General features: G+C 36.6%; 1 protein-coding gene across 1 annotated transcript; it reads left to right on the forward strand.

The window, feature by feature from the left end:
* Positions 1 to 6,181: 6,181 nt before the first annotated feature.
* Positions 6,182 to 21,302, forward strand: LOC140164131 (5'-nucleotidase-like). The gene is made up of 7 exons (XM_072187374.1): positions 6,182 to 6,259; positions 13,038 to 13,405; positions 14,260 to 14,473; positions 14,871 to 15,071; positions 16,859 to 17,077; positions 18,581 to 18,841; positions 21,100 to 21,302. The coding sequence occupies exons 2-7, from the start codon at positions 13,040 to 13,042 to the stop codon at positions 21,300 to 21,302; spliced, it is 1,464 nt and encodes a 487-aa protein (XP_072043475.1). The 5' UTR covers positions 6,182 to 6,259; positions 13,038 to 13,039.
* Positions 21,303 to 27,284: the final 5,982 nt, after the last annotated feature.

Genomic DNA, 27,284 nt, shown 5'->3' on the forward strand with positions numbered 1-27,284 from the left:
GACGAATGCATTTGCACGAGTACATTATCCGTCATACACTTTGAGTGTAGGCCTATTTAAAACAATAGGCAATATTAATTGCTGCATTCATTATATTAGTTTTAATATTAGGGAAAATATCTTGCATTTTAAAAACACCGTCAGGACATTGACCAGCTACGTAGCATTTAACTGGTAAAGAAAATCAATCCCTGTATAAGTTAGCTATCAATGGTATCGATTGCGCCATACGTCATACTTTAGTAACTTATTCACGCATGGTTTGTAACCAATTGACTTTATGTTGTGATCATTTAATATCGTGGTTTCGAATAGAGAGAGCACTGAACCAGTTCAACTGGAAACGATCGATTTAGATGTCCGACTAGTACTACGGTGAATTGAGATGAGAGGAAAAACATATCAATATCAACTGGACTTTATAGCTCTATAATTTGAACTTTAAAATCTACTTATATTAAAACACACGACATTGGGATTTAACAATTTGTTCAGTATTATCATAGGCCTTCAAACACATGTGTTTGAAGGCCTATGGTATTATAAAGCATGATCATGATATTATGCGCTAGTGTGTGTTTCCAGGCCCGGCTATGTTATTTTAGATATAGGCCTACATGTATTTCATTTGTAAAATGCTGAATATTTTGCAATGGTGTCATCTTGTATAATTATGATCCACCTGTTTTTGGCCCTTTTTAATTAATAGAAGCTCGATTATTCTCATTTGATGTTTGATTTATTTGAGGTCATTAATCATAATTTATGACAATGATATTTGACCTTTGCACGAGCGATTGCCGAATAGGGTGCAACTCTACTAGTCTTATTACAAGACTGCCCTACCCCAACCCTAACCCTAAACTCCGTAAACGAGGACTGGACTCAAGTCTAGCGAGTTGCACCCTATTCGGTAATTGTACCCTACTATAGAACACCGTTTGTAACTATACCATTTTAACACCACAGAATGTATATTCGTACTTTTTTGATGGTATATATATCGAACAGACAATTATATAGTTATGTGACCTCTGTGTCGAAAGCGTCACCTAACTCTACTATATGGTTATGTGAAAGTAGTATTTCTAGTATTTGAGCGTGCACGTATTATCTAGAATCTATTGTTTAGCGTGCAGGTTTTAGATAATGCATTGTTTAGCGTGCAGGTTTATATAATTTGGGCTGTGAAGGGTAGTTCGCGAAAATAATGCACGGGAGAAGAATACATAACGATGAATAGAAACGGGCACTAGAAGTGTATTGCAGTATAATCTTCCCATATACAGCCACTAATGCACTAATAACCACGATAATGCTTCGTCCGGCAAAAGAAGACAATGGGTCTTAAATTATTAGAGCTTTATTACATTAGGTGATGTAATAAAGCTCGTTTTGAGATCACCTTGGGCCTATAATCTTAGAGCTTTATTACATTAGGTGATAAGTTTGAATGGCCATGGAAAATGTAAGGCCCAGTTCACAGTACTTTTTATTCGACGTGGAATATTCGATACAACCTATTCTGATTCCCTTTCTGACTTGCAGGAGCACTTTTCAGTTTTTGACCCCTGTAGAGCCTAGGTCCTAATATTTGACATTTATCGTATTTTTCGCTTATAACATGAGAATGGTACGTCGCGTACAAATTAGGCCAAGCTCGTACTTTTTCTGAACCATTAGGATGAGAGCAATACTTTGGTAAAGTTTTTAAACCAAATTAAGGGATCTGGAATGAGCGTTTCGACAGTATTTTTTGTGGGACATGAGAGCACATCAGACATATCGAATTGCATTCTGAATACGAAGAATGTCTTTCTGATATCAAATAATTTTCATTTTTGAAATTACGATATAATACAAATTTTATGACAAATTATTAAAAAGTTGATATTTTTCATATTTTTGATATATAACAGTCCTCGAAGTAAATTTTTTTAAGTGTATGTAGCTGGGAGGAAAAGCCGACGATCAATTGAAAATTTGTACCTTTCATATTGAAGATATGAATATTTTCCCACAAAAGACCTAATTTTTTTTGGTGTTTTTGGAAAAAAATCCATATCTTCAATACGAAAGGTCAAAATTTTAAAATTGATCGTCGGCTTTTCATCCCACCTACATACACTTTAAGTATAAATCATCAGATTTATAAAGTTTACTTCGAGTACTGGTAAATATCAAAAATATCAATTTTTAATCATTTGCCATAAAATGTGTATTACATTGCGAATTTCAAAAAATCTAAATTATTTGATATCACAAGGACATTCTTCGTATTCAGAATGCAATTCGATATGTCTGATGTGCTCTAATGTCCCACAATAAATACTGTCCAAACGTTCATACCCCATCCCTTAACCATCTCTGAATCAACATTCTCAAACTGATCAAGAATCATTACCAGATTGAGGCTCGCCAGGGTTTTGTTTAAGCATTTTGCTGAAGGGGTATATTCCATTTTTTTTGTACCCATTCAATTGTGGCGTTTCATCTGAAGGGGTATAAAACATTATTGCCAGAGGTATTTCTCTTTTATTTTAACAATATGTGTCTCAATTTCACTTCATTGTTGACTCAAATTATTTTCGCCTGGACTCTCAAGAATCTAAAAAGGTGGGGGGCTGGGGAGCGACAATTATTCGCTAGTATATAGTAAATAATATTTATTAGTACTGACCCGTGCCCCCAATAGCTACGGTCATAATGCCATAATTCATTTACATAAGAACTTATATCGGGTTTTTCTTGTTTCAGTTTTAGCCATTTAATTAAAAAAATCTGTAGTATACTAAATGGTAAAAGATAGAAAAGGCAAACAGACAGAAGTTTAGAGTAATGAATTAGAGAGTTGACAGGAAGTTGTAAGAGTTAAATTGTTATGGACATGATGGGTGTAAGCGCGAAAATGTTGAAGGTCAGGTCAAAGTCATCCGAGGTGCATTAAGTATAGATTGTCAGATTGTCGATCACAATTCTGCGCCAAAATTGTTAAAGGTCATCTGAGGTCGACTAAGTATATTGTTGGATTGTCAGAATGTTCAAAGTCGTGTCATAAAACGTAATCACAATTAAGCATTAAAACCATCAAGGTCATATCAAAGTTATCTGTTAATATATCACACGGGGGCTTATCTCCGTGTTACTGTAATACGGAGGTAGTGCAAGGTCATAACTTAACACGGATACTTGTCCACACGGTCCTTCCTCATGGTCTTTAACTCTTAAGCACTCCGTGTTAGCTGCACGGCTCGGTGTTTGCTTCGTGGCAAAAATAGGAATATCCTGAAAGTTATATGGCCGTTTGCTATATACCTGACTGTCCATACCCTGCGATAGCCGAGTGTCTCTTAATTTCAGGGCAATTAGGCCTATGTCCTATACGTGTTTTTTTTAGGTTTTTTTTCTCCACTCAATTTCTTCGTCTTTCCAGACACTTATCAGCGCTTCCGTTTCTTCTTTTGATTAGTTTATGGCTTTTTTTCGTTTTTATGGTGCTTCTTTCATGCTCATTCGGTGAGAAACGGAGATAATTTATTGTGAAAGAAAATATAAAATACTGCGAAATTGTATGTGTTGTATCCATAAGGTCAATTAGCTTACCTCGGAATCTTGTTCATACGGGCGCTAACACGGAACGATCGCTTTCTCTGTGTTAAATCTTCCGTGTTAAGCTTCGTGTTAGTTAACACGATACTTGTCCACACGGGCGCTAACACGAAGCTACCTCAGAGGTAGCTTCGTGTTAGCTTAACACGAATCTACCTCTAAGCCCGTCTGAACACGGCTACTGATAATCAACTCTTCAAAAAAGTTTGAAAACTTTCCAAAACGGCTTTATGTCAGAAATATTTTTAATCTATTTCCATATTGTTTCATATCAATACAAACATTGTTCTTTCCTGTCAAAATGACACCAAATTTGTGACCATAACTTATTCCATGGTTGAGTAATTGTCTTTCCATAAAAAAGGTGTCAAAATGCTCAGGAGGATGAACCACTTCAAATGAGACGTGTAGGTAAAATGTTTGAAACATTTCATTTTTTTTTTACTATGTCACACAAATGTAGCCCAGGTTGTGACACAGGACCAAATATGACCTTTTTAAAATGGTTATTCTAACATCTCAATGTAGATGATAAGTAAAAATATCAAAACTATTAAGCTTACATACCTGAAGTTACTCGAGAACTCTAGCTTCGAATTTGCACATGATAGTTACGCTTTCGATGCTAGAGTGTTTTGCATTCGTTTTTCGGTCGGACAGCGGTGCAAGTTTTTTCACCGGAGGTTATTGATATTGTTAATGTTGAAATTTGGATGAAAGTTATTTCGATGAGTCAACTGTATCTTTTGAGCAAGATTTGCCTATTTTGGACAGTCTAAAACTTTTTTGATGCAATCGCCTGTCGTGATCGGCTGTGTTTACTTCTGAACTTCCATTGCTTTACACGGTGTCATGTTTCAGCGAATCCGACTAGATTTTGAATGCAATTGTCTCTAGCCTAGAATGTGAAGCTATCGCACAGTGTCATCGCCCCGATATCTTCATGGCAGAAATCGCCATGGTAGGTTGAATCCACAGCCCCGCATGGCCATTTTGTTCCGACCAGTTTAATAGTTTTGAGATGCATAATGGGCTGAGGGACATCCGACTAAGGCTATTGACAATAACCCGGTGACTGACCTCACTGTGTGTGAGTGAGCATGATATGCGCCATGAGGTCATCCGCTTTTAGACTGCCTCCACGAGTGTCCTACGCTGCGCTATAGTTCGGCACATATAAAATCAGAATTTTTGTCAGTTTTTGAGTTCAAGACGCACGGTTCTTTCTCAAGACGCAAGCTAACGACTACCATATCCGGTCAACACATATATTCAAGTGCAAGGTAAAAATATGGCTTCTTTAGAATAAATTTCATCATTTTCTACCCCGGTATCCAAAGATTTATCGTCTGAATATCAAATCGTGCATAGCACATTCACGTGTATCGATCCCTGGTATTGATATTAGTATCTCTGCTGTACCAAATAATTATTAGCCGGGCGATGTTGGTGTGCGACGAAAATATACCCTTCACACCCTTCTTATTATGAGAATGAACCATGGGATTATGTCCGTAGCTAGTGGGCGTACGAGTCAGTAGTAATAAAGAGTATTTACCGGCGAATAACTGTCGCTCCGCCACCCTCAACCCCCTTCCCCCTTTTTACAGATTCTTGAGCGTCCAGGAGAAACACATTGGGTCAACAAATTAAGTGCAATTTAGACACACATACCTCTGGACAATCCTGAAAGTCGCAATTTGAAACGACCGATTGTTAAAATAAAAAAGAAATTCCTATGGGCCATGTTTTATACCCCTTTAGAAGAAACATTCACAATTAAAAGGGTACAAAAAATGGAATATACCCTTTGAGCAACCTGCTTTGTGCTGCATCGGCATCAAAGGAAAAATTCGTTAGGTAATCTAAACTGAGCTCAAAAAGAAACTTATAATTTTTCACAAGGTCATATCTTGAAATCCTGTCTATCAAATTCTTCCAAAATTACACACAGGTTTACTTCAATACTCTACTCTTAACACATGTCAGTAACCACGCAGTTATCCAACTGACACAACAGCAAAATGCACTGATATGGAACAGCTTTCTGGAACACATTCACAGCCCAGCCCTGTTTCATGAAAAAAGTGTATAAAAAGCAGAAAGCAGCACCGTTTTATCATCTGTGCAAGGATCTTGTGTGCATTCTCACAGATTTTTTGTGCTGGGTGCCAAATGTTGGGCTGTGAAAGTGGAGGAAGACCAGGAAGCTGTCCCATGACAGTGCATTTTGCTGTTGTGTCAGTTGGACAACTGCTTGGTTACTGACATGTGTTTTGAGTAGAGTATTAAAGTAATCCTGTGTGTAATTTTGGTTCATTTTGATTGACAGTATTTTAAGATATGACCTTGTGATTCACGCGTTGTAAAAAATTATAAGTTTCTTTTTGAGCTCAGTTTATTTGCGTTACGATATCTATTTTCACCTCCATGTTTAAACAACCTCCTTGGCTCGAACCGTCAAGCTTGCAATCGATACACAGATAATTGTTTGGATCATGGTTGGATGCGCTCGTCTGTGAAGAAAAAAATTGAGCGAGGTCACCTCACTAACACACAGTACCGTGACGTTGTGACTGGATCTCCGTGGTTCACATCATAACATGGGGCCTAGCAACGTGTAAATCTCTTAGCTGTTCATGTACTTCAGGTATGTAAGCTTAATAGTTTTGATGTTTTCACTTAGTTATCTACATTGAGATGTTAGAATAACGATTTTAAAAAGGTCATATTTGCTCTAGTTTAGGAGCCTATAGCCTGCCAACCAGTAATAGACCTCTAAATACATCATACAATATCAAGGTCTTCATTACTCGAAAAAACTATGCATGTTCAAGCACCCTCATACCAGAACGTAGGGCGAATCCACTACTGTCTGTTCAATTAGCTTAGATTCTTGAATTTTTAAGATATTTGAAAAAATAAAAAATTGTGGTCAAAGTCATCAAAGAAAAGTGTTAGCATAGCCTTAGACCTAACGTGATTTATACTTTTCAAATTCTAAAGTTCAATTTAAACCCCATTTCTTTTCAATTTTGGTCTTTTCCCGCGATATTTTTTATAATAAAAATTCCCTTTAAAAGGGAAGGCCAGCCTCAATGCAGAAGAGGTCTTGTAAATAGTTTGGGTCACCGTGAAAGGCATTTTTAGGATCACGCTTACATCCATGTTACATGACAGTTCACCAAACCATCAATGGTGAGAACATGCACACTGAAACAGCAAAAAACATTAACTCCTATAACTCCTGTCAACTCTTTAATTATTACTCCAAATTGTTCTGTATTTTTGTCTTTACTGCTTTTTACCCATGCTTATTATTAAAATCAAAAAATGCACTGCAGTTGTTAGTTAATTCGCTATGTAAACTCAACTTACATGCACATTTTATTTTAAAATGATTTTATATTATTTCGCAATGTATAGTTTACTATAAAGTAGATAGTGGAAAGCACATGATAAAGGACTGATCATTCACTACAATCTTCACTTTTAAACTGTATTTTTTGAATGTGTTGATTGTTAGTCCGAAACTCCTGCAAAGCTATGGACATGGCATCTTACCTACTCCATTCTGTAATAGTCTGCACTATGTGTTTTCTCAGTCTTCAATCATTTTGTTGAATGTAATTTTATGAATCAAATAAAAAAGATAGAAAGTGGCCTCACTTTAGTTATGTGTCATTTTACAGTATTTATAATTTATAAAGTAAGACAATAATTTATTTATTTTCTATAAGTGCATGTCAAAATATGGGATATATTGTTCAATATTATAGCTAGTCCCTAAAAACTTTATTTTCCATCGGATTTTTTCCGTTGAAAAGACAAAACTGATGTTAAAGATAGCAATAATATCATCAATAACATTTTGAGTCAATTTTATCCATAAAACGATACAGGATAGGATAGATAATTACTTTGACTTCAATGTGGTCCATATAATAAAGATTTTGATTCTACAACATTATTAGATCTGTTATCAACATATCAATTATGCACTCACAGGCAACCAAACATCATGCTGTGCTCAGTAGTCCACTGATATGACCTTGTTCCAGTGATCATTCCCCACTAATTACTAATTGTTAACCATGTCATTTTTTTGATATGCTGATTGCTGAACAAGTTTATGTTTATATGTGTAGGCCTAACCTATGATAACTTTTTAAGTCATAATTAATTCAAACATAACTTTGGCATTACTCAATCGTTTTCTTTCGTTGAAACGGCAAAACATTTCTTTTCCTTGCAAATCGAATTAGCAGACATCAAAAACATTTCCACCACAAGAAGTAAAAAAAAGAATTCATACCAATAGAAGAAGGCTATAATCTTAGCTAATCTTTAGTGTACACAAATCCCATCTCAGAATTAGGTACCAGCCCTATGGGCTGGCGAAAAGCCGTAGAACGTCGGGTACCATAATTTTTTTGGAATAAATCCATTTAGAGCAATGGGGACGAATGTCACAATGCGCAGAGATGGTATTTATTCGACCATCCGCATCAGGAAGTATTGTCCAGCAAAATATTTGCCAGTAGTCCGAATAATCAGACCCAGAACAAAATATTAATTTCTGACATGATCTTGTACTGGGTCTGAACTGTTTCCATATGAAATCTTGATGGCAAATTGGACAATAGAAGCACATGGTTCTACGTGACAGCTTTTTAATCCCTATTCAGGTTACGTGAATCACGCTATTGTGGACCATCCTTCTGATACTTGAGTGTTTGGACACGCGGAACGGTTTTTGTCTACCTCTCTGTTTGTAAACAAACCAGGAGGTCGAAATCGTCCTCCTCGCCGAATACGAAAGTCAGCGTAATAGTACGGCACTAATTTGCCAGTATGCCTAATTTGTGTTGAAACCCTACTGTCGAAACATTACGTTATTATTTATGGGAACTAAGGTTTTCTATAATAGGCCCAGCTTATATAAATACATTCCTTGTGTATTTATTTATTTATTTATTTATTTATTTATTTATTTATTTATTTATTTATTTATTTATTTATTTATTTATTTATTTATTTATTTATTTATTTATTGTTCTAATGGGTCTGAGAATGGGTCTGAGAAGGTGTAGGCATAATAGGCCTATTATAAAACTACACATTTATTTTCAATTTGTTATTTCGTTTTGTTTGTTGAATACAAACTGAAAAACTGTGAAACAAAAGAACTTTTATACAAGAAAATATTATTTAAAACAATCAGGTTACAGAAAACATTTCTTGTAAAGTTACTGTATCTGAAAATGTCAAGCTAATGCTGATATTCTTGGGAAGGAATGGTGGTATTAAACAAAACTCAATTTACATTGTAAACCAGTTGAAATGAGAACGAAATCCATAATTTTAATGTCCTTGTTTAGGAAAAAATAATGCTCAGAATGATGTTATACATAAAACGTACTCGCGCCATATAATTTCGTGTAACAAAACCGGTGGACCATCATCACCTATATATCCAATAACCGGAACGGTATAACAATTGAAATGGCAAGACAGATTGGTGCAGTGGACAGATTGTTTTGCTAAATTGGATAGGGTCTATGCCCTAAGTTGAGAATGGGCAGTCCCACTCGATTTGTAAAAAGGTCGCGAACCCTTTCGGTGGACCCAAGTAACTGCCCAAAATGAGGCAAAATTGAAAAGAAATGGGGTTTTAAATTGAACTTGGGAATTTGAAAAGTATAAATCACGTTAGGTCTAAGGCTGTGCTGACACTTTTCTTTGATGACTTTGGCCACACGTTTTTATTTTTTCTAATATCTTAAAAATTCAAGAATCTACGCTAATTGAACAGACAGTAGTTCTTCAACAGCCACCGGCATGGCAATTTTGTTCGAGATAGGCCGATTGACTCAGGCTAAGTACACCACCTGTTAAAATGAGCTAAATTATCAAGGATGTGAATGAGGGTATTGCAATCTCTTAGTATGGTAGCTGAAGATGAAATATGTGAATGAGGGTATTATAATCTCTATATAGTGTGATAGCTGAAGATGGTATAATTATGGTATTATAATGTTTTAGTGTGGTAACTGAAGACCAAGGATGCGAATGAGTGTATTTTAAGAACTTTTAATACACTCATTCACATTCAACATTAATCCACTAATTATAGCATTAAAATGTTGTAGCTGAGGATCAAGGATGTGAATGAGTGTATTATGATCTCTATATAGTTCAGGATCAAGAAGTGAATGAGATTATTGTAATCTTTTATTGTGGTATCCGAGGATCAAGGATGTGAACGAGTGTATAATAATCTCTATAGTCTGTTAGCTGAAGATCAAGGATGTGAATGACTATATTATAATCTCTTAAGTGTGGTAGTTAGGGATCAAGGATGTGAATGAGGGTATTATAATCTCTTAGTATGGTAGCTGAAGATCAAGGATGTGAATGAGGGTATTATAAACTCTAGTGTGTGTAGCTGAGGATCAAGGATATGAATGAGTGTATATTATAATCTCTATATTCTGGTAGCAGAAAATCAAGGATGTGAATGACTATATTATAATCTCTATAGGGTGCTAGTTGAGGATCAAAGATGTGAATGAGGGTATTATAAACTCTTAGTATGGTAGCTGACGATCAAGGATGTAAAGAAGGGTATTATAATCTCTATAGTGTGGTAACTGAAGATCAAGGATGTGAATGACTGTATTATAATCTCTATAGTATGGGACCTGAGGATCAAGGATGTGAATGAGGGTATTATGATCTCTTAGTGTCGTAGCTGAGGGTCAAGGATGTGAATGACTGTATTATAATCTCTACAATGTGGTAGTTAAAAATCAAAGATGTGAATGAGGGTACTATGATTTCTAAAGTGTGGTAGCTGAAAATCAAGGATGTGAGCGAGGGTATTATAATCTCCTACTGTGGTAGCGGAGAATCAAGGATGTGAATGTGTGTATTATATATAATCTCTTACTGTGGTAGCTGAGGATGTGAACGAGGGTATTAAAATCTCGATAGTGTGGTAGGTAAGATCAAGTATGTGAATAAGTGTGTTCTTATTGTGATAGCTGATGATTGATCAAGGATATCAACGAGGGTATGAGACTCTCTTATAGAAGGGTATATAGTTGAAGATCAAGGATGTCAATGATGGTATTATAATTTTGAAGACCAAGGATGTGAATGAGTGTTTCATAAACTCTTAATACTGAAGCTGAGGATCAAGGATGTGAATGAGTGTATTATAATCTCTATAGTGTGGTAGCTGAGGATCAAGGTCAAGGATGTGAATGGGTGTATTATAATCTCTTAGACAGTGAGGTAGCTAGGATCAAGGGTGTGAATGAGGGTATTAAAATCTCTATAGTGTAGTAGCTTAAGATCAAGTATGTGAATGACTGTATTATAACCTCAATACTGTAGCTGAGGATCAAGGGTGTGAATGAGGGTATTAAAATCTCTATAGTGTAGTAGCTTAAGATCAAGTATGTGAATGAGAGTGTTATAATATCTTATTGTGATAGCAGAGGATCAAGGGTATGAATGAGGGTATTATACTCTTTTGTAGTGTAGTATAAAGTTGAAGATCAAGGATGTCAATGATGTTATTATAATCTCTTACTGTGGTAGCTGAGAATCAAGGATATGAATGAGTGTATCATAATCTCTATAGCTTTCTATAGTGTGGAAACTGACAATCAAGGATGTGAATGAGGGTATATCTCTTACTGTGGTAGCTGAGGATCAAGGATGTGAATGAGGGCATTGTGAATGAGTGTGCTATAATATATATAAATATTGTGATAGCTGAGGATCAAGGGTATGAATGAGGGTATTATACTATCTTATAGTGTGGTATATAGTTGAAGATCAAGGATGTCAATGATGGTATTATAATGTTTTAGTGTGGTAACTGAAGATCAAGTATGTGAATGAATGTATCAAAATCTTTATAGTGCTGTAGCTGAAGATGAAGAATGTGAATGAGTGTATTATAATCTCTATAGTGTGATAGCTGGAGATCAAGGTTGTGAATGAGTGTATTATAATCTCTATAGTGTGGTAACTGAAGATCAAGGATGTGAATGAAGGTATTATAATCTCTATAGTGTGGTAGCTGAGGATCAAGGATGTGAATGAAGGTATTATAAACTCTTACTGTGATAGCTGAAGATCAAGGATGTGAACGAGTGTTTTATAATCTCTATAGTGTGTTAGCTGAAGATCAAGGATGTGAATGAGGGTATTAAAATCTCTTAGTATGGTAGTTGAAGATCAAGGATGTGAATGAGGGTATTAAAATCTCTTAGTATGGTAGTTGAAGATCAAGGATGTGAATGAGGGTATTAAAATCTCTTAGTATGGTAGTTGAAGATCAAGGATGTGCGTGAGGGTATTAAAATCTCTTAGTATGGTAGTTGAAGATCAAGGATGTGAATGAGGGTATTAAAATCTCTTAGTATGGTAGTTGAAGATCAAGGATGTGAATGAGGGTATTAAAATCTAGGATGTGAATGAGGGTATTATAAACGCTTTATAGTGTGATAGCTGAAGATCAAGGATGTGAATGAGTGTATTATAATCTCTATAGTGTGATAGCTGAAGATCAAGGATGTGAATGAGGGTATTAAAATCTCTTAAGTATGGTAGTTGAAGATCAAGGATGTGAATGAGGGTATTAAAATCTCTTAGTATGGTAGTTGAAGATCAAGGATGTGAATGAGGGTATTAAAATCTCTTAGTATGGTAGTTGAAGATCAAGGATGTGAATGAGGGTATTAAAATCTCTTAGTATGGTAGTTGAAGATCAAGGATGTGCGTGAGGGTATTAAAATCACTTAGTATGGTAGTTGAAGATCAAGGATGTGAATGGGGGTTTTATAATCTCTTAGTATGGTAGTTGAAGATCAAGGATGTGCGTGAGGGTATTAAAATCTCTTAGTATGGTAGTTGAAGATCAAGGATGTGAATGAGGGTATTAAAATCTCTTAGTATGGTAGTTGAAGATCAAGGATGTGAATGAGGGTATTAAAATCTCTTAGTATAATAAGGATGTGAATGCATTCACATCCTTGATGAGGGTATTAAAATCTCTTAGTATGGTAGTTGAAGATCAAGGATGTGACGGAGGGTATTAAAATCTCTTTGTATGGTAGTTGAAGATCATGGATGTGAATGAGGGTATTAAAATCTCTTAGTGTGGTAACCGAGGATCAAGAATGTAAAAGAGTGTAGTGTATCGTAAGTGACATTGTTGGCCAATTTGAGATTTGACGAATTATGGAAGAGCATATAAAAACAAACATATTAAACCAGGGGATCAACCATTTCTGGAAAATGTTTTGCTAGCTCGGGTCTCATTTTAAGATTAGTAATTTTTATTCATCAGACAGTTGACAGTAGATCATCATCATCTGAATGTTATAAGTATGTTATTTTTATTTTTCCAGACATGGCATTAATTATTTATTGGTTTATTTACGTGGCATCGCTCTATATGACGTCATGTCTAAGCTACAATTCAAACAATTTCCATCTTACCATACTACATACCAGTGACGTCACTGCATCATTCGAGCAATTCAACTCGGCCGGTGAAACCTGCAGTGAGCAGGAAGAAAGGAATGATGAGTGTCTCGGGGGAGTGGCTCGTCGTGGATCGGTCATTGAGGAAGTCCGAAATGAGCAAGGTCATGATGGCGCAGACCTGAATGTTCTATTGCTGGACGGAGGCGACCAGTTTGTTGGAGAGTGGTTTAATGTCTACAAAGGCAAAGCAACCTCGCATTTTATGAACAAACTAGGATATGATGCAATGGTAGGCTTTTCTCAGTCATTTCACAGTAGCATGAAAACTGTGTAACGTAACAGGCATGAATAATATAATGTAATGTAAACGTGTGCAAGCTCGTGACAAGTAGGTGTTAGCTTGCGATTAGGTTGCAGATGCATGAAGCTAGCATAATGTGATCTTACACCGTTTGAATTGCATAAAATTATCATTCTAGGTCAAGTCTAACATGCCATTGAACAACAAGTGTATTGTCATTAATTTAGAGAGGTTGATGCAGTAACCAGGATTCTCCCTGATCTGTAAAGCGTCCCCGAAACCGTGCAATTTATTCCGTATTGTGTAAAGTGGAGATTTAGGAGACACCGGAAAGATCAGGACAATGATCCAAGCTGCTGCAATACTGGTTTCATACTATCTTGAGTGGCATGACGCACGCGTGTTGCAGGCAACTTGACACAAACAAGGCTTGTGATTGGCTGATGCGACATGTCGCTTGCCCGATGAAAATATGACAGGGGCATTAGGGTGCCAATGATATTAACAGATCACATTTCGTCTTCTGTAACCGTCATGTTAGTAATAGACCCTATTGAATACTATGTACGTCACTCGTCCTCATTTAAATAAAATTCTGCCCTCTGTAATGTACCACGGGACAATTCGCATGGTAATACAATAAAACAGGTCATAGGTATGAATGGTTGTGGAATCGAACTGGAGACCTGTTCCTCTGTCACTAAGAGAACTTAGAACCAACATGTCTGCCATTTCAATTGTTATACCGTTACGGTTGAGTTTATTCGATAGGGTCTATTGTAGTAAAGAATTATTCTGCATTTTTACAGAATTCGAAATTCTACTTTCATCTTTCGTTACAGACTTTTGGTAACCTTGAATTTGCTCTTGGTCCAGATGGCCTCGCATCCTTCCTAGAAGACGTCAACTTTAACGCAGTCAGCGCTAACCTCGATGTCTCCGAAGAACCAGTTCTTCAAGGGTTATTCAACAAGAGTATTGTGAAGATTGTTGGTGATGAACGCATTGGAATCGTTGGTTATACGGTGCAGAGAGCTAACAATATTGCACTAGTTGGTTAGTGTTGTTTGTTGAGCCCATGCGATACACTTTTATGATATTTGTGAGCAAGGATGTGTGCTTGATTAATTTTGCAAGGGGGTCAAATGTCACAAAAAACAACAATTTGCCCATATACAGCGAAGATCAATTTTTTATATATTTTTTTCTTCATGGAATGTAATATTCTGACCAAAGTTGCCCCAAATGCGGGGTAACATTGGTCAGGCTGTTTGTAACCCCTAGGGTACCCTTACAAAATTATTAAAACATCTTTTTCAACTTCAAGGTGTAGAATGTCATAAAAAAGAGATGATTAGAAATATAATTGGTTTTGTTTGGAAGCAGTGGTTTAAAAACTCTGAAAAGTGCCCAAAGTTACCCCAATTTTACGGTACATATTTCCTATTTGCAGGTAATGCCCGCTTTGAAGACGTCATCACATCAGTACAACAAGAAGTAGACGCGTTGACATCGATTGGTATAAATAAGATCATCGTGATTGGGCACTCCTATGGACTTGTACAAGACCAAAACGAAGCCTTAGAAATCGCTCGTAATGTCCCAGGAGTTGATGTCATTGTACTTGGAGGCGCACTTCTATTTCAATGCAACGGTAAAACCAGTAATAATTCATGACCAATCTTTCAAGATATAAACATAATTAGTTACCATAAAGTACAAAAGACTTATTTTAAGAATGGCATTTTCTTTGCAGTAGTCATCCTTAATAACAAAACTTTGATATTAATTAAGATGGTAAAGGAATTGTTGACGATGTTATCCGTATAAGAACGTGAAGTAGTCCCTACTTGCTTGCGTAAGGAGATCAAGCTTTACCTTGCTTTCGTGATTTGCTCACAAGGTCAAGCTTCACTCAGTAAAACGAGTTTCACTTTGCATCAAAAGGTTTTCCATTGTTTCAACATTCATGCGTTTGAGTTTTCACCATGCATCAGTTCATCCGGGAGTTCATCATAACACCGAAAAGCTTAGGCCAGCTTCCGCCTTGGACATTCTTTTAGTTCATGCTTCACCCAGTAAGTCATTTTGTATAGCACAAGCCTCACCATCAGTAACATCAAATAACATGTAAATAAACATTTACTTAAGGAGGTACTACACCCATGGCCAATTTTGTGCCTATTTTTGCATTTTTCTCATAAATTATAGCACATTGCTGACAAGTAAGATATGTATATTATAGGGGCAAGGACTACAACTACTGTACTGAAAATTCAGCAACTCAAAGCAAGTAGTTATCGATTTATTGATCAAATATTGGGTTTCCCTCATTTTTGACTGTAACTCCACAACTGTTGTCTGTGCTGAAATAAAATTTCCAGTACAGTAGGTGTAGTCCCTGCCCCTATAATATACATATCTTACTTGTCCCCAATGCGCTATAATTTTTGAGAAAAATGCAACAATAGGCACAAAATTGGGCAAGGGTGTAGTACCCCCTTAATGCAACTTATTGCAATTTTGCTACGGTGCGTCTGGAACCTCCAGACTTCATCAGGCAACTTGTCCGCTGGACTGGTCACGAGATAGACGGCTCGGGTATTGTCTTAATGGCCCAGCCCTATACATGAGTAAAAACGGAACGATCCAGCAGCGGGTCAATTGCCAGATGAAGTCTGGAGGCTCCAGAGACAAAATGGCAAAGTTGCCCAATTTATTCTTTATATTGAATGACTAAGAGCAGTTCACTCGTCTGTTCAGTAAATGAAGAACTGAGCGCAAGAAGACCGTAAGTCCACGTGGCCCCTCAACATGTATACACTAAAGAGTCGTATAGTTTCTTAGGCTTTTATCATGTTTAATACATGTTCCAGGGTGAAAACATCATGAAAGGTTGTGAAAGATTTGTTTTGGCCCCTGCACATGTATAAAACGTGACCAAACTATACGAAAATATACGCAACTTTAGTGTATACATGTTGCGGGTACAAGTGGACCTACGGTACTTCTTGCGCTCAGGTCTTCAAATTGATTATATGTGACGTGGTAAATCGAAAGCAGACACTTTTGGGCAGGATCGTAAATGGAGAAATAGCCTAAACTCTGCCCGGGGTGATTTTTTTGACAATTTGGGTTTGATGCGAATTTGTGATATGTTATTAATGTTTAAAATATTGTCTGATAGTTTTAGACCGGAATATAACTGGTATATTGTATTTTTGAGACATTTTCCATGGTAATTCCTACTCTCAACATTGTCAATAATATTTTTAAAGGCCGATATCTCAATTTCCAATTTTATAATACCATAACTTACGAGCTCAATATCTTAGGAATGTAAAAACCTCAAAATTGATAACCTGCCCAAAAGTGTCTGTTTTTGACATGACACGTCACATATTTATATTTATAATGGTTTTACTTCTAACATTTTGAAAGACTGCTCCCATAAAGCTGTGGACAAAGAGGCCATCTACAGGACGGAGCCTTATCCAATGAAAATATCACCCAAACACAATCCTGACGACAAAGTTCTTCTCGTCCACGGATACATTGATGGCAGGTACATTGGTCGATTGAACGTTGCCTTTGATGATGAAGGAAAATTACAGGAATGGGATGGCAATCCAATTCGGCTTGATGGAAAAATTAAACAAGGTACGCAGATTAATAAAATGAAGACAGGACACACTGATTTTAAATACATCGTCGTTGTCATGTCATAGTGACCTATGAGCATTTTAGAAGTAAATTTTCAGAAATCTATAACATAATAAGTACATAGGCCCTATGTCGTATTTACTTATTTCTTATAAGTTCTTAACGGTGTAAGTCCGGGTTATAAGCCAATATGTCGTAGAAGTCTTATGTTTTTCGAAATACACAACATATTAACCATGTTAACTTATACCGTTATAAGAAGTGAGTATGACACACGTCATTTAATAATTTAATATGTCGTAGATTTCTGAAAATTTACTTCAAAAATGCTCATAGGTCACTATGTAGTCACTATATACATGTCGGGGGGAGCACTTTCGCACTAAGGGGCATTCGGTGAGAGCAAAATGTAAAAAATATAGGGTCAATGGGTGAGAGCATGATTTTTGGCATTCGGTGAGAGCAAATAGTAAAAAATATGGGGTCATTGGGTGAGAACATGACCTTTTTTAAATGGAATCTTTGGGTGAGAGCCGAAACAGCGCCACAGAAACCTCGAAAATCGAATTTCTAGTTCTAAATGGCTTCAAATTTCTTTGTTTTTTTTTCCTCCAAAATAAGTAACAAAATCAGCGATAACTGTGAACTTGTGGTCTTTGGGTGGCAGATCAAATGGAAAAATAGTTGGTCTTTGGGTGACAGAGCATTTGTTGGTTAAAAAATATGGGGTCTTTGGGTGACAGCGACGCTGAAAAAGGGGGTCTTAACAGCCCTACATACACGTCACCTCCAAAGTTGGAGTGCCCCCCGGGATACATGTACGACAAGATAATATAATGCACGTAACATGCTTAGATTCACTTATGCCCCTGACCGAGGAACCGAACCGGAGACCTTGAACTTACTAGACAAATGCCCTTACAATGGGCTATTCGGCCTTAAACCATTGCTGTGACGGCAGTCTATGCAATAAACTTAGATTATCTTTTACGAATCACCACTTTTCTGCATGAATCTACAATTAAGTGTGGATCCGCCTCGTGGATTATTATTCAAGAAGTTTCTCGTGTATTCGCCTTATCTGATTTTACAGTTTTACTATTTTATGTTTAGAAATTTTCCGCCACATAAACGGTCCAATCTTTTCAAACACATTTAGCTTTATGCATGGAAGAAAATGCCCGGTTAAAAGTGGTACATCACAACTTTAAATAGAAATACAAGAGTGGATATTTCTGAACCAAAGCTTGTGTTAGTAGCAGTGTTGTAGTCGAGTCCTCAATGTCCGAGTCCGAGTCCGAGTCCGAGTTTTTAGCTTCCGAGTCCGAGTCCGAGTCCGAGTCATTGAAAAAAAAAACTCGAGTCCGAGTCCAGGACTCGAGTCCTCCAACACTGGTTAGTAGGCCTAACAAAAAAAAGGGGCAAAACCGACTCCAAATTACTTCTGTCCAATTAAGACATTGTTACAACATCCTTTAAATTGTGTCCGTTTTGCTTTAGATCCAGATTTACTCAAAGAAATCAACGAATACGCAGAACACGTTGCCAATACAATGAATAAGGTAATAGGCAGGACTGTGGTCAAGTTACAAGGCGGACCTCCAGGAGATGTCATTTGCAGGCAGACAGAATGCACCATGGGTAATCTCATTACCGATGCTATGATCTGGAAATATACAACTTCATTGGATAAAACTAAATGGAACAACGTTTCATTGGCATTTATGAATGGAGGTGCAATTCGGGCTTCCATTGAAGAAGGTAATATTCAGGGTGTCCCTGAAAGGACTTTATCGTTGGGAATTGAATTTGTTTTTGGTATTTTAACGCACCGTATCAAACATCCCTAAATAACCGTTGTGGTTGAGGAATATATCACCTATCAGATACATCTTCAATTTTGACAATTGACCGCTCTGTTTTTGAAATAAAAGAATTTTACGAAACTACCTCATGTTCAATCCGTTCCACGAAGTCCAATATATATCAATGACAATAGACGCCTCATGCGCTGTTGATGCGCTGTTGATTAGCACCCTTGAATACAGATCATCGATTGATATTTGAATCTGTGGAAAGGTTTGAAAATGAAGGAGTTTCGTTAAATTTCTGACGATCAGATCTTTCAAGGAGACCCTGAAGAAGCTTAATAGTGTTTATAGGTAGAGAAATTTACATATCACAATGAAGTTATTTTCTCTGTTAGAGGCCACGTCATTCATGTTGATGGTCATCATGGGTATTGTTGTCCGCTTGCCCAAAATTTTATCAGGATAGATTTTCGTAACAGGGTCCTGAACTGAAAAGAACAGTTTAACGCACCGATATGTATACTGCGTTCAAATAGTATCCGAACACTGAAAACAAAAGTAATAGCTTACAGACACTAAATCTAAAATGCAAAATAAAGTAGTCGATAGATGGAAACGGCACGATGCGATTTTATTCCACTAAGCTATACTTATTTAAATGACAAATGGTCGAGTTTCAATTGTGACATATTTAGATATTTCCTCCTTCAAGGCGATTTCTGCTACCTTTTGTTACGGGTTCAATAAAGCCTAACGGATAAACGTACACACCACTGTGATCAATATCTGCGTGTTTCGAGGGAAAAGTCAATGCAAATTGTCGTCACTTTTGATAAGCTCTCTTTTTTATTCAAATTGCTCTAAGTTAGGAAAATAAAGTCGTATCGTACCGAAAAATACGCAGAACAAAAGTCTCTATCCATCGACTACTTTAGTTTGTAATTTAGTTTTAGTGTCTTTAAGGGATCCAAAATGAGCGTTTATTGCGTTTCGACAGTATTTTTGTGGGACATGAGAGCACCTCAGACCTATCGAATTGCATTCTGAATACGAAGCATGTCTTTCTGATATCAAATAATTTTCATTTTTTTAAATCACAATATAATACAAATTTTATGACAAATTATAAAAATTTGATATTTTTCAAATTTTGATATATAACAGTCCTCGAAGTAAATTATATAAATCTAATGATATATTCTTAAAGTGTATGTAGCAGGGAGGAAAAGCCGACGGTCAATTGAAAATTTTGACCTTTCATATTGAAGATATGGATTTTTTCCCAAAAAGACCCAATTTTTTTGGTGTTTTGGGAAAAAATCCATATCTTCAATACGAAAGGTCAAAATTTTCAATTGATCGTCGGCTTTTCATCCCACCTACATACACTTTAAGTATAAATCATCAGATTTATAAAGTTTACTTCAAGTACTGTTAAATATCAAAAATATCAATTTTAATGATTTGCCATAAAATGTGTATTAAATTGCGAATTTCAAAAATCAAAATTATTTGATATCAGAATGACATTCTTCATATTCAGAATGCAATTCGATATGTCTGATGTGCTCTAATGTCCCAAAATAAATACTGTCCAAACGTTCATACCCCAGCCCTTAAGATATGGCTTTTGTTTTAAGTGTTCGGATACTTTTTGGGTGCAGTTTATGTAGCCTCTTATCACAATTACAACTACTCCATACGCTCATCAGCTCATGGAATCGACCCGAAGTTCAGGATAATGACCGGCTTCTTGGCATACCTCCAAAATAACGACCACCACCCAAGAGATTAGGACTTGCTACCATAAAATGAGTGTAAAGTCGCAAGTTGGTAGTTTCGAGACAACCCGCTTGACTGATTTGATGTTCTTTGTTTGCCGCGCACCTGTACAAGCCAGAAGTATGTCCTTCGTGAATGGCCAACTGTGCCCCCATTCACAAAGGACATACATACATACTACTGGCTCTGCTACTGGCTTGAACGGGAAGCAAAGAACATCAACGCAGTAGCCAGAATGTCTCGAAACTATCAAATTGCATCTTCATGCTCATTTCGTGGTAGCAGGTCACAAATAATAAGGATAACTTTAGGGTTTAATGGTAAGGTTTAGAGGATTTAGGATTATGGTTAGCATTTGAGAATTTGATGTTGACATTTCCCTATTCTAAAGTGGGTTAGTGGCCTCTTTCTTTGTTATGTTCACAGGCGATATAAGGTTATCCGATTTGGGTAAGGTGTTACCTTTTCGCAACACCTTTGATGCTGTGGAAATAGAAGGGAGGTACATCAGAGAAATGCTTGAACATGCAGCAGCTGGCTATGATAAATACTCGGGAGCATTCCTGCAAGTATCAGGTACGTCAGCTACATTAAGTAAAGACGCAGTCCCTATAGACCCTATCGAATAATCTCAACCATCTCAACCGGAACGGTATAACAATTAAAATGGCAGAAATGTAGGTTCTAAGTTAAAGTTACAAAGGGACAGGTCTCCAGTTCGATTCCACTCCCATGACAAGCATTCATACCTATCACCTGTTTATTGTATTATCATGCGAATTGGCACATGGTACCCCACATAGGGCAAACAATTATTTAAATGAGAACGAGTGACGTAGTATTCGGTAGGGTCTAATAACAAATGACAATATTAATTACACTTCCTTCCCTGGGAGGTGGGGTCTGCTCCCAAAATATTGAAGTAGGCCTACTTACATGTATATAACATTGCAGATGTTGCGTTATTTGGAAGGCACATATGGGTAACTCCATATCATATCAAGGAGGCCCCCCCATCTGACCCCCTCAGATTTGCTTTATATTTTACTCATATGTTGTACCTGTAAAAATACTAAAAACATGCAAGATTAAGGTCTGTAGCTCTTACGGAATTTCTGTGGCAGCCATTTAAAGTTGGAGCAGGTGGGTCTAAATTTGGACCCAAATGTTCCCCTTTAAATAAATTTCATCTTTGGGAGTCTGTGCCTCTTTTATAAAAAAAAAAAGGGATAGAGGTCTGAAACCTTGTATACACACTAACTGCATGCCCGATTTGTCAAAAAGTAAAAATAATTCTGTAATTTAGTTAGTTAGTTAGTTAGTTATTTTCTTGATTGATTGAGTGCGTGATTGATTATTTGATTGATTGATTGATTAAAACATATATTCTTTTGTAACGCAGGGTTAAGAGTAACGTATGACTTGACACGTGCACCGTATCAGCGAGTAATCAACATTAAGTCACAGTGCATTGGTTGCATAAATGGCGCTTATTACCCATTGAAAACACACCAGGTGTACAAAATTGCTTTGTCTTCGTTCATGAGAGGCGGCGGAGATGGGTATGAGGTGATTAAAAACAACGCTTTGGATTATGTCGTTGGTATGTCTAATATAGTAATTTGATTAATTATACATCGGAAATTGTACATTAATTTAAAATGATCTAGACATTAATTTGAAATTGAAAATTGTAAGAGAATATATACTGGAAAATGAATTGTACCAGATGTCCCATAAAAAGGTTACATGTAGAAAATAGCATTTTGTGATGGTGCAACAAAACAATGTCATCCTTTTTGTACTTGATTAAGAAATTTCAACTCTGTATCTTAAAAGCAATTTTACTTGCATCAAAATTGGTCACATTTTATTGATTGTTCAGACTAGTGCGAACTTTCTTTTTGTAACTCGTTTATATTCTTAAATGGCGAAATTCCAATCTGCCTTCACTTTACCTTTTCGACTCTTCTGAAACTTGCAACTCTTCTGAACTTAAGAATAGCAATAGTTAATTTCAACTCCAATTTCAGGTTGTCAAATCTGTATCACTCTAAATTTGAATACTGTATTGCTTTTCTTCTTTCTTTCTTTTTTTTCAACAGGAGAACCAGGGAAAGATGTTGTGGCATCATATATCGAGCATTTCAGCCCTCTTTCCACCAGTCTTGATGGGCGTATAGTAATCCATGGTCCCATAAGTGGGAAAAGATCTATGTCAATGGACATAATTGCTTACGTATCAGTAGCTGTAGGAACTGTTCTTCTCCTTGCGTTGGTATACAAAGTATATGTACCCGTAATGCGACGAAGATTCTCATACAGATTAAGAATGAGACAAAAAGACGGTTTAGATGAAGAAAATTATATGATCAATAATGATGTGCGAGTAGGAGAATATTTTTGATATTATTCTTGATTTTGAATAATATTCTAGGCCGACCTGTTGTTTTTTCATTTACGCCCTCCAGTTTGCAAGAGGCGTATAATGAATAAGTTACTTTCGGGATTTTTCGAATTCATTATTGTGTTTAATACACGTCTGCATTTGTGATGCTTGCGTCGGGGAGCCTAAAAGAATATTAGAGAGATTGCGATTTCCAAACGTAGGTAACGGACGTACGTCGAGCTATTCAAAACCACTCTCCTGTATCGAAGCGAGGTGTCACATATTGAGCCAGTTTTAAAGATTTTCCACGTGCGAAATCAACGTAGATACAGCGTTGTAAATGCACAAAATGTGTCCATTTCCGAATATATTAAAGACAGTCAAGGATAATGAACATACGAATGAAAGTCTAGTTATTATTATGATCCTTTTGTTTGTAACAAATCATTATAATAAAGGTACAGCGATGTGTTAAAAATTGACAAAATTTATACGCGATGTCCATACGCAGAGATCGCCCATTGAAATTGTGTGATACTTTGCGTGTAAAAAATGACATTGCGATTTCACATTTTGGACACCAACGTCGTATAAAACGTAGGTGTTACGTAGAAATAATCTGATTTTACGATATGTCGAAGTTCATGCAACGCGCCTAATTTGCAGGATGAAAAAGTCTCATTCTGAAAGTTAAGTCATGATATATGGATGTAGTGATCCTTACTCTACCAAAATATATGTTTTGGGGCAACTATAATATTTGGGGAGCACAAAAATACAATTAATTTTAAGCAGCATGTTAAGTCAAAATTTTAGTCAAAATCAAAAGCGTGCTGTTTGAATTAGGCAGAGACTCGGTAGCCTGCGGCTACCATTAACTTTTCAATCACTATGCCCTCTATCGACCTACAATGCTGGCCAGAAGTGTTGGGACGGTTTTGATAGGGTAATGTAAATAAGCCCCCCACTCCCCCGGATCAATGTTGAATCCTAGCTACCTTTTTGGCCACACGCGCCTAGTGGCACCCAACATTGATTGGTGGGGAAGGGGGAGGGTTGGGGTGTTAGGAAAGGGTTTAGGCTTGTCACCAAAGAAACCTCCAGTTTATCACGTTAACAATAACGGAAATAAGGCCATAATATAGTCCCAAGGTCCCTTAAACGTATTATAGCTCATATAATTTCTCGGACCGCCGGTGACTTTTCCCCAGGGACTTGCCCCGGGGACTTTCCCCCAGGGACTTGCCGACCAAATATCGAAACCGAAAGGGCAAAAGTTGATTGTTCATTTTCTATATCATTGATTTTATTAATACTAATATTAGGTTTTGTCGTTGTTGTTTTGATACGCGATGTATGAGACCTATTCAAACGTGAATCCATTTGCCAAAACGTGTGCGATATTATAGTACATACATTTTAAGTCGCGGGTAACCAATATTTCAAAAACGGGTATAGCTTTGAATTGATGTGATGGGTATCAATTTTATGACAGATTGGTCTACGGTTTCACGATTTAAATCACTATCCAATATTCTAGGCCTAGGCCGAGAACGCATTCAGACAACTGTCATGCATGTGAAATATTCCAAAGGTAACTTTAGCGCATATATTAATGGCCTTTAGAATATTTTCTTATGTCTTGATCAGGTATGAGGTAATAATATATAATAGTTATATTAAATGAAACCATAGTAACAAATAAATCGTCTTTTGTGTGTCCATACTTGTTCTCTTTAAAGCAAGTAGAAGAAGATAGTAATTGTGTAGGCATACAATAGGTTATACGACAAACAAGGTTTTCTTTCTGAATTCAGGTCGTATTTTTACGTGTAAGAAAAGTAATCGTGTTCACTCCTAGCGTACGTTGGACCCTATTTGACCCATTGGAACGTTCTAAACGACCCCGCGACTGTTATACAGCGTGTTTAATGTTGGAGCAGATGTACATTGGCGTATAAATCTTTTCCGGTCAGAAATTGTCCGGAAACTTGTCCGACACTGTAAACACTAGCCGTGCCTGGTATGTACCATAATGACATCCTTCTCAATCAAAGGATATTGGCGCAAGATATTTGCACTATAAACACACGAGGATAAATTGTGTACTGCATTACCGGAAGTACCATCCTCTTCATGATGCGTTGGATGCAAACAGGACATTCAAAACTCTTCTCAGTACCAAGAGTTATCAAAACAGAAGCTACCTGTACAATTAAAGTCCAATTCAAGTACCGAGCTTCTGTACCGTACATTTGCGCCCACTATAAACACGCTGACTTCATGATTCGATTGGCTATGCGCGTAAGACATTCAAAACCCTTCTCAGTCCCAAGAGTGATCAAAGCAGAAGCTATCTGTTCGCCGCCATGATCACACTGTTGAACGGGCTGTTTATAGCTCGCGCCATTATATTTACACATTCCACGTGCTTTGCAAGTGTGACCTCGGGGTCTTTTCAGATGTACGGTAAATTGAGCAAATAGACGTTTCAAATTGATATTCCACAAAAAACAACTTAAGCGGTGAGTTCCTTCGAACGAGACAGATTTGACCTAGAAAAAAGTTGACGTCATGAAATGAGATGTGCCTGCTTTGAGAAAAAGGACTGTAAACGCTCAAAATGCACAGAACGTATCCTGTTGCTGTCCTCGGAAGAAAAGGTCTTATCAAGTTTTACAAATTTAATGGTTTTTAAACATATGGATAAAATCATCCGCTTTTTTTATATATTAGTAAATTGTGATATTACTATTCATATGTATATCAAGTTTTTGAGAAATATTTTGACTAAACAATACAAAATATTTTAGACCAATTTTACCGTGCAATTTTAGAATTTGAGCGTGATGTATATCAATATTGTATTTATCATGCAAATAAACAATTTCAATGGCCTTTTGTTCGAACCTTCCTGATTTCTCGTGAAACAAGGTCGCATATTATACACATGACTGAATGTCAAAAGAGCTCATATCCAGGGCTCATGTGTATATAACATGCCTCTTCATTTACTGTGACGTCACCAGTCTCCTCCCATGGAAATCAATTTTGCTTCGAGCGGGGGAAGGACCGTAAATTGGTGTAAAAGGCAGAATTTACAAACATAATTTCTCTTTTTTCAGGAGAAATACGAATAAAAACATTGCAACGAGTGTCAACTTGTAATGTAATAATTATTCTCTTCGAATGGAGATAAACTTGTTTTTGCAGTAGATCTGCCCTTTAAATATCTGTAGTCTTTGTTTGCTTTGGCTAAATCCTGTTCAAGTGGGGGTTACAAAACATTGTATTTTGTCTAAGTATGTATAACCAACAATTAACAATGAGAAGACATTCCTGAACCTCGTTGACTTGGGGCTGATGACTGTGTGATATTTATTACCAGCAATGTGGAAAAAGAGACATATGTAGAACCGAAAAAAGGTATCATTTTGATGAAGGAGCCGAGTTCAACAAACCATAATCCCGCTTCTGGATATCGTTTGAAGTCAACTGATATACCATTTTAAAGCTTATGATATATATTTTCTAAAAACGAAATAAAACAAAATTGAACGGGGCACAACGTCATCATCCCTATATCTTCGTGTCAAAAATTGCCGTGATAGTACGGCGAATCCTCTCGTTTTTCAATAGCTGCGCATGGCGATTTTGTTCGGGATAGCATACTGCAGTTACTGTCCGTTTTCCTATACACAACACACAGTGCTCTTTCCCATTGACGCGTGACCTTTACAAATAGCCCTACGTTAACAGTATGGGGATATGACTAGTTAACGTCGCTGTGTGAAAAATAACCGGCCAATATTAAAAGTACTCTTCTAAAGTTCTAGAAAATATAGTTTTTAACATGTCCTAAATTTTTAGCTAATTTAGATGTTTGGAAATATTCGTACTTTGGTGTTTTAGTTAATGTTATAGGTAATAGTACATTGCCTAGTTAACGTCGCTGTGTGAAAAATAACCGGCCAATATTAAAAGTACTCTTCTAAAATTCTAGACAATATAGTTTTGTAACATGTCCTAAATTTTAGCAAATTTAGATGTTTGGAAATACTCGTACTTTGGTGTTTTAGGAAGGATATGTAAACGACAGATAACACCAAAAATATGAAGAAATTATTTCTAAACCGTGTTAAGTCAAAAATCATTATGTTGCTCATTTTCAAGAATGCTGGTTTACAAAAAGCACGACATTGTCTGATTTCGTGAACAAAGC

This window comes from Amphiura filiformis, chromosome 11 (assembly GCF_039555335.1).
Source record: "Amphiura filiformis chromosome 11, Afil_fr2py, whole genome shotgun sequence".
Classification (NCBI taxonomy): Eukaryota; Metazoa; Echinodermata; class Ophiuroidea; order Amphilepidida; family Amphiuridae; genus Amphiura; species Amphiura filiformis.

Coding starts and splice junctions, on each gene's coding strand:
- LOC140164131 (XM_072187374.1), top strand. CDS start 13,040: ATGGCATTAATTATTTATTGGTTTATTTACGTGGCATCGCTCTATATG. Junction 17,078..18,580: donor TGATGGAAAAATTAAACAAG/GTACGCAGATTA, acceptor GTTTTGCTTTAG/ATCCAGATTTACTCAAAGAA. Junction 18,842..21,099: donor TCGGGCTTCCATTGAAGAAG/GTAATATTCAGG, acceptor TTATGTTCACAG/GCGATATAAGGTTATCCGAT.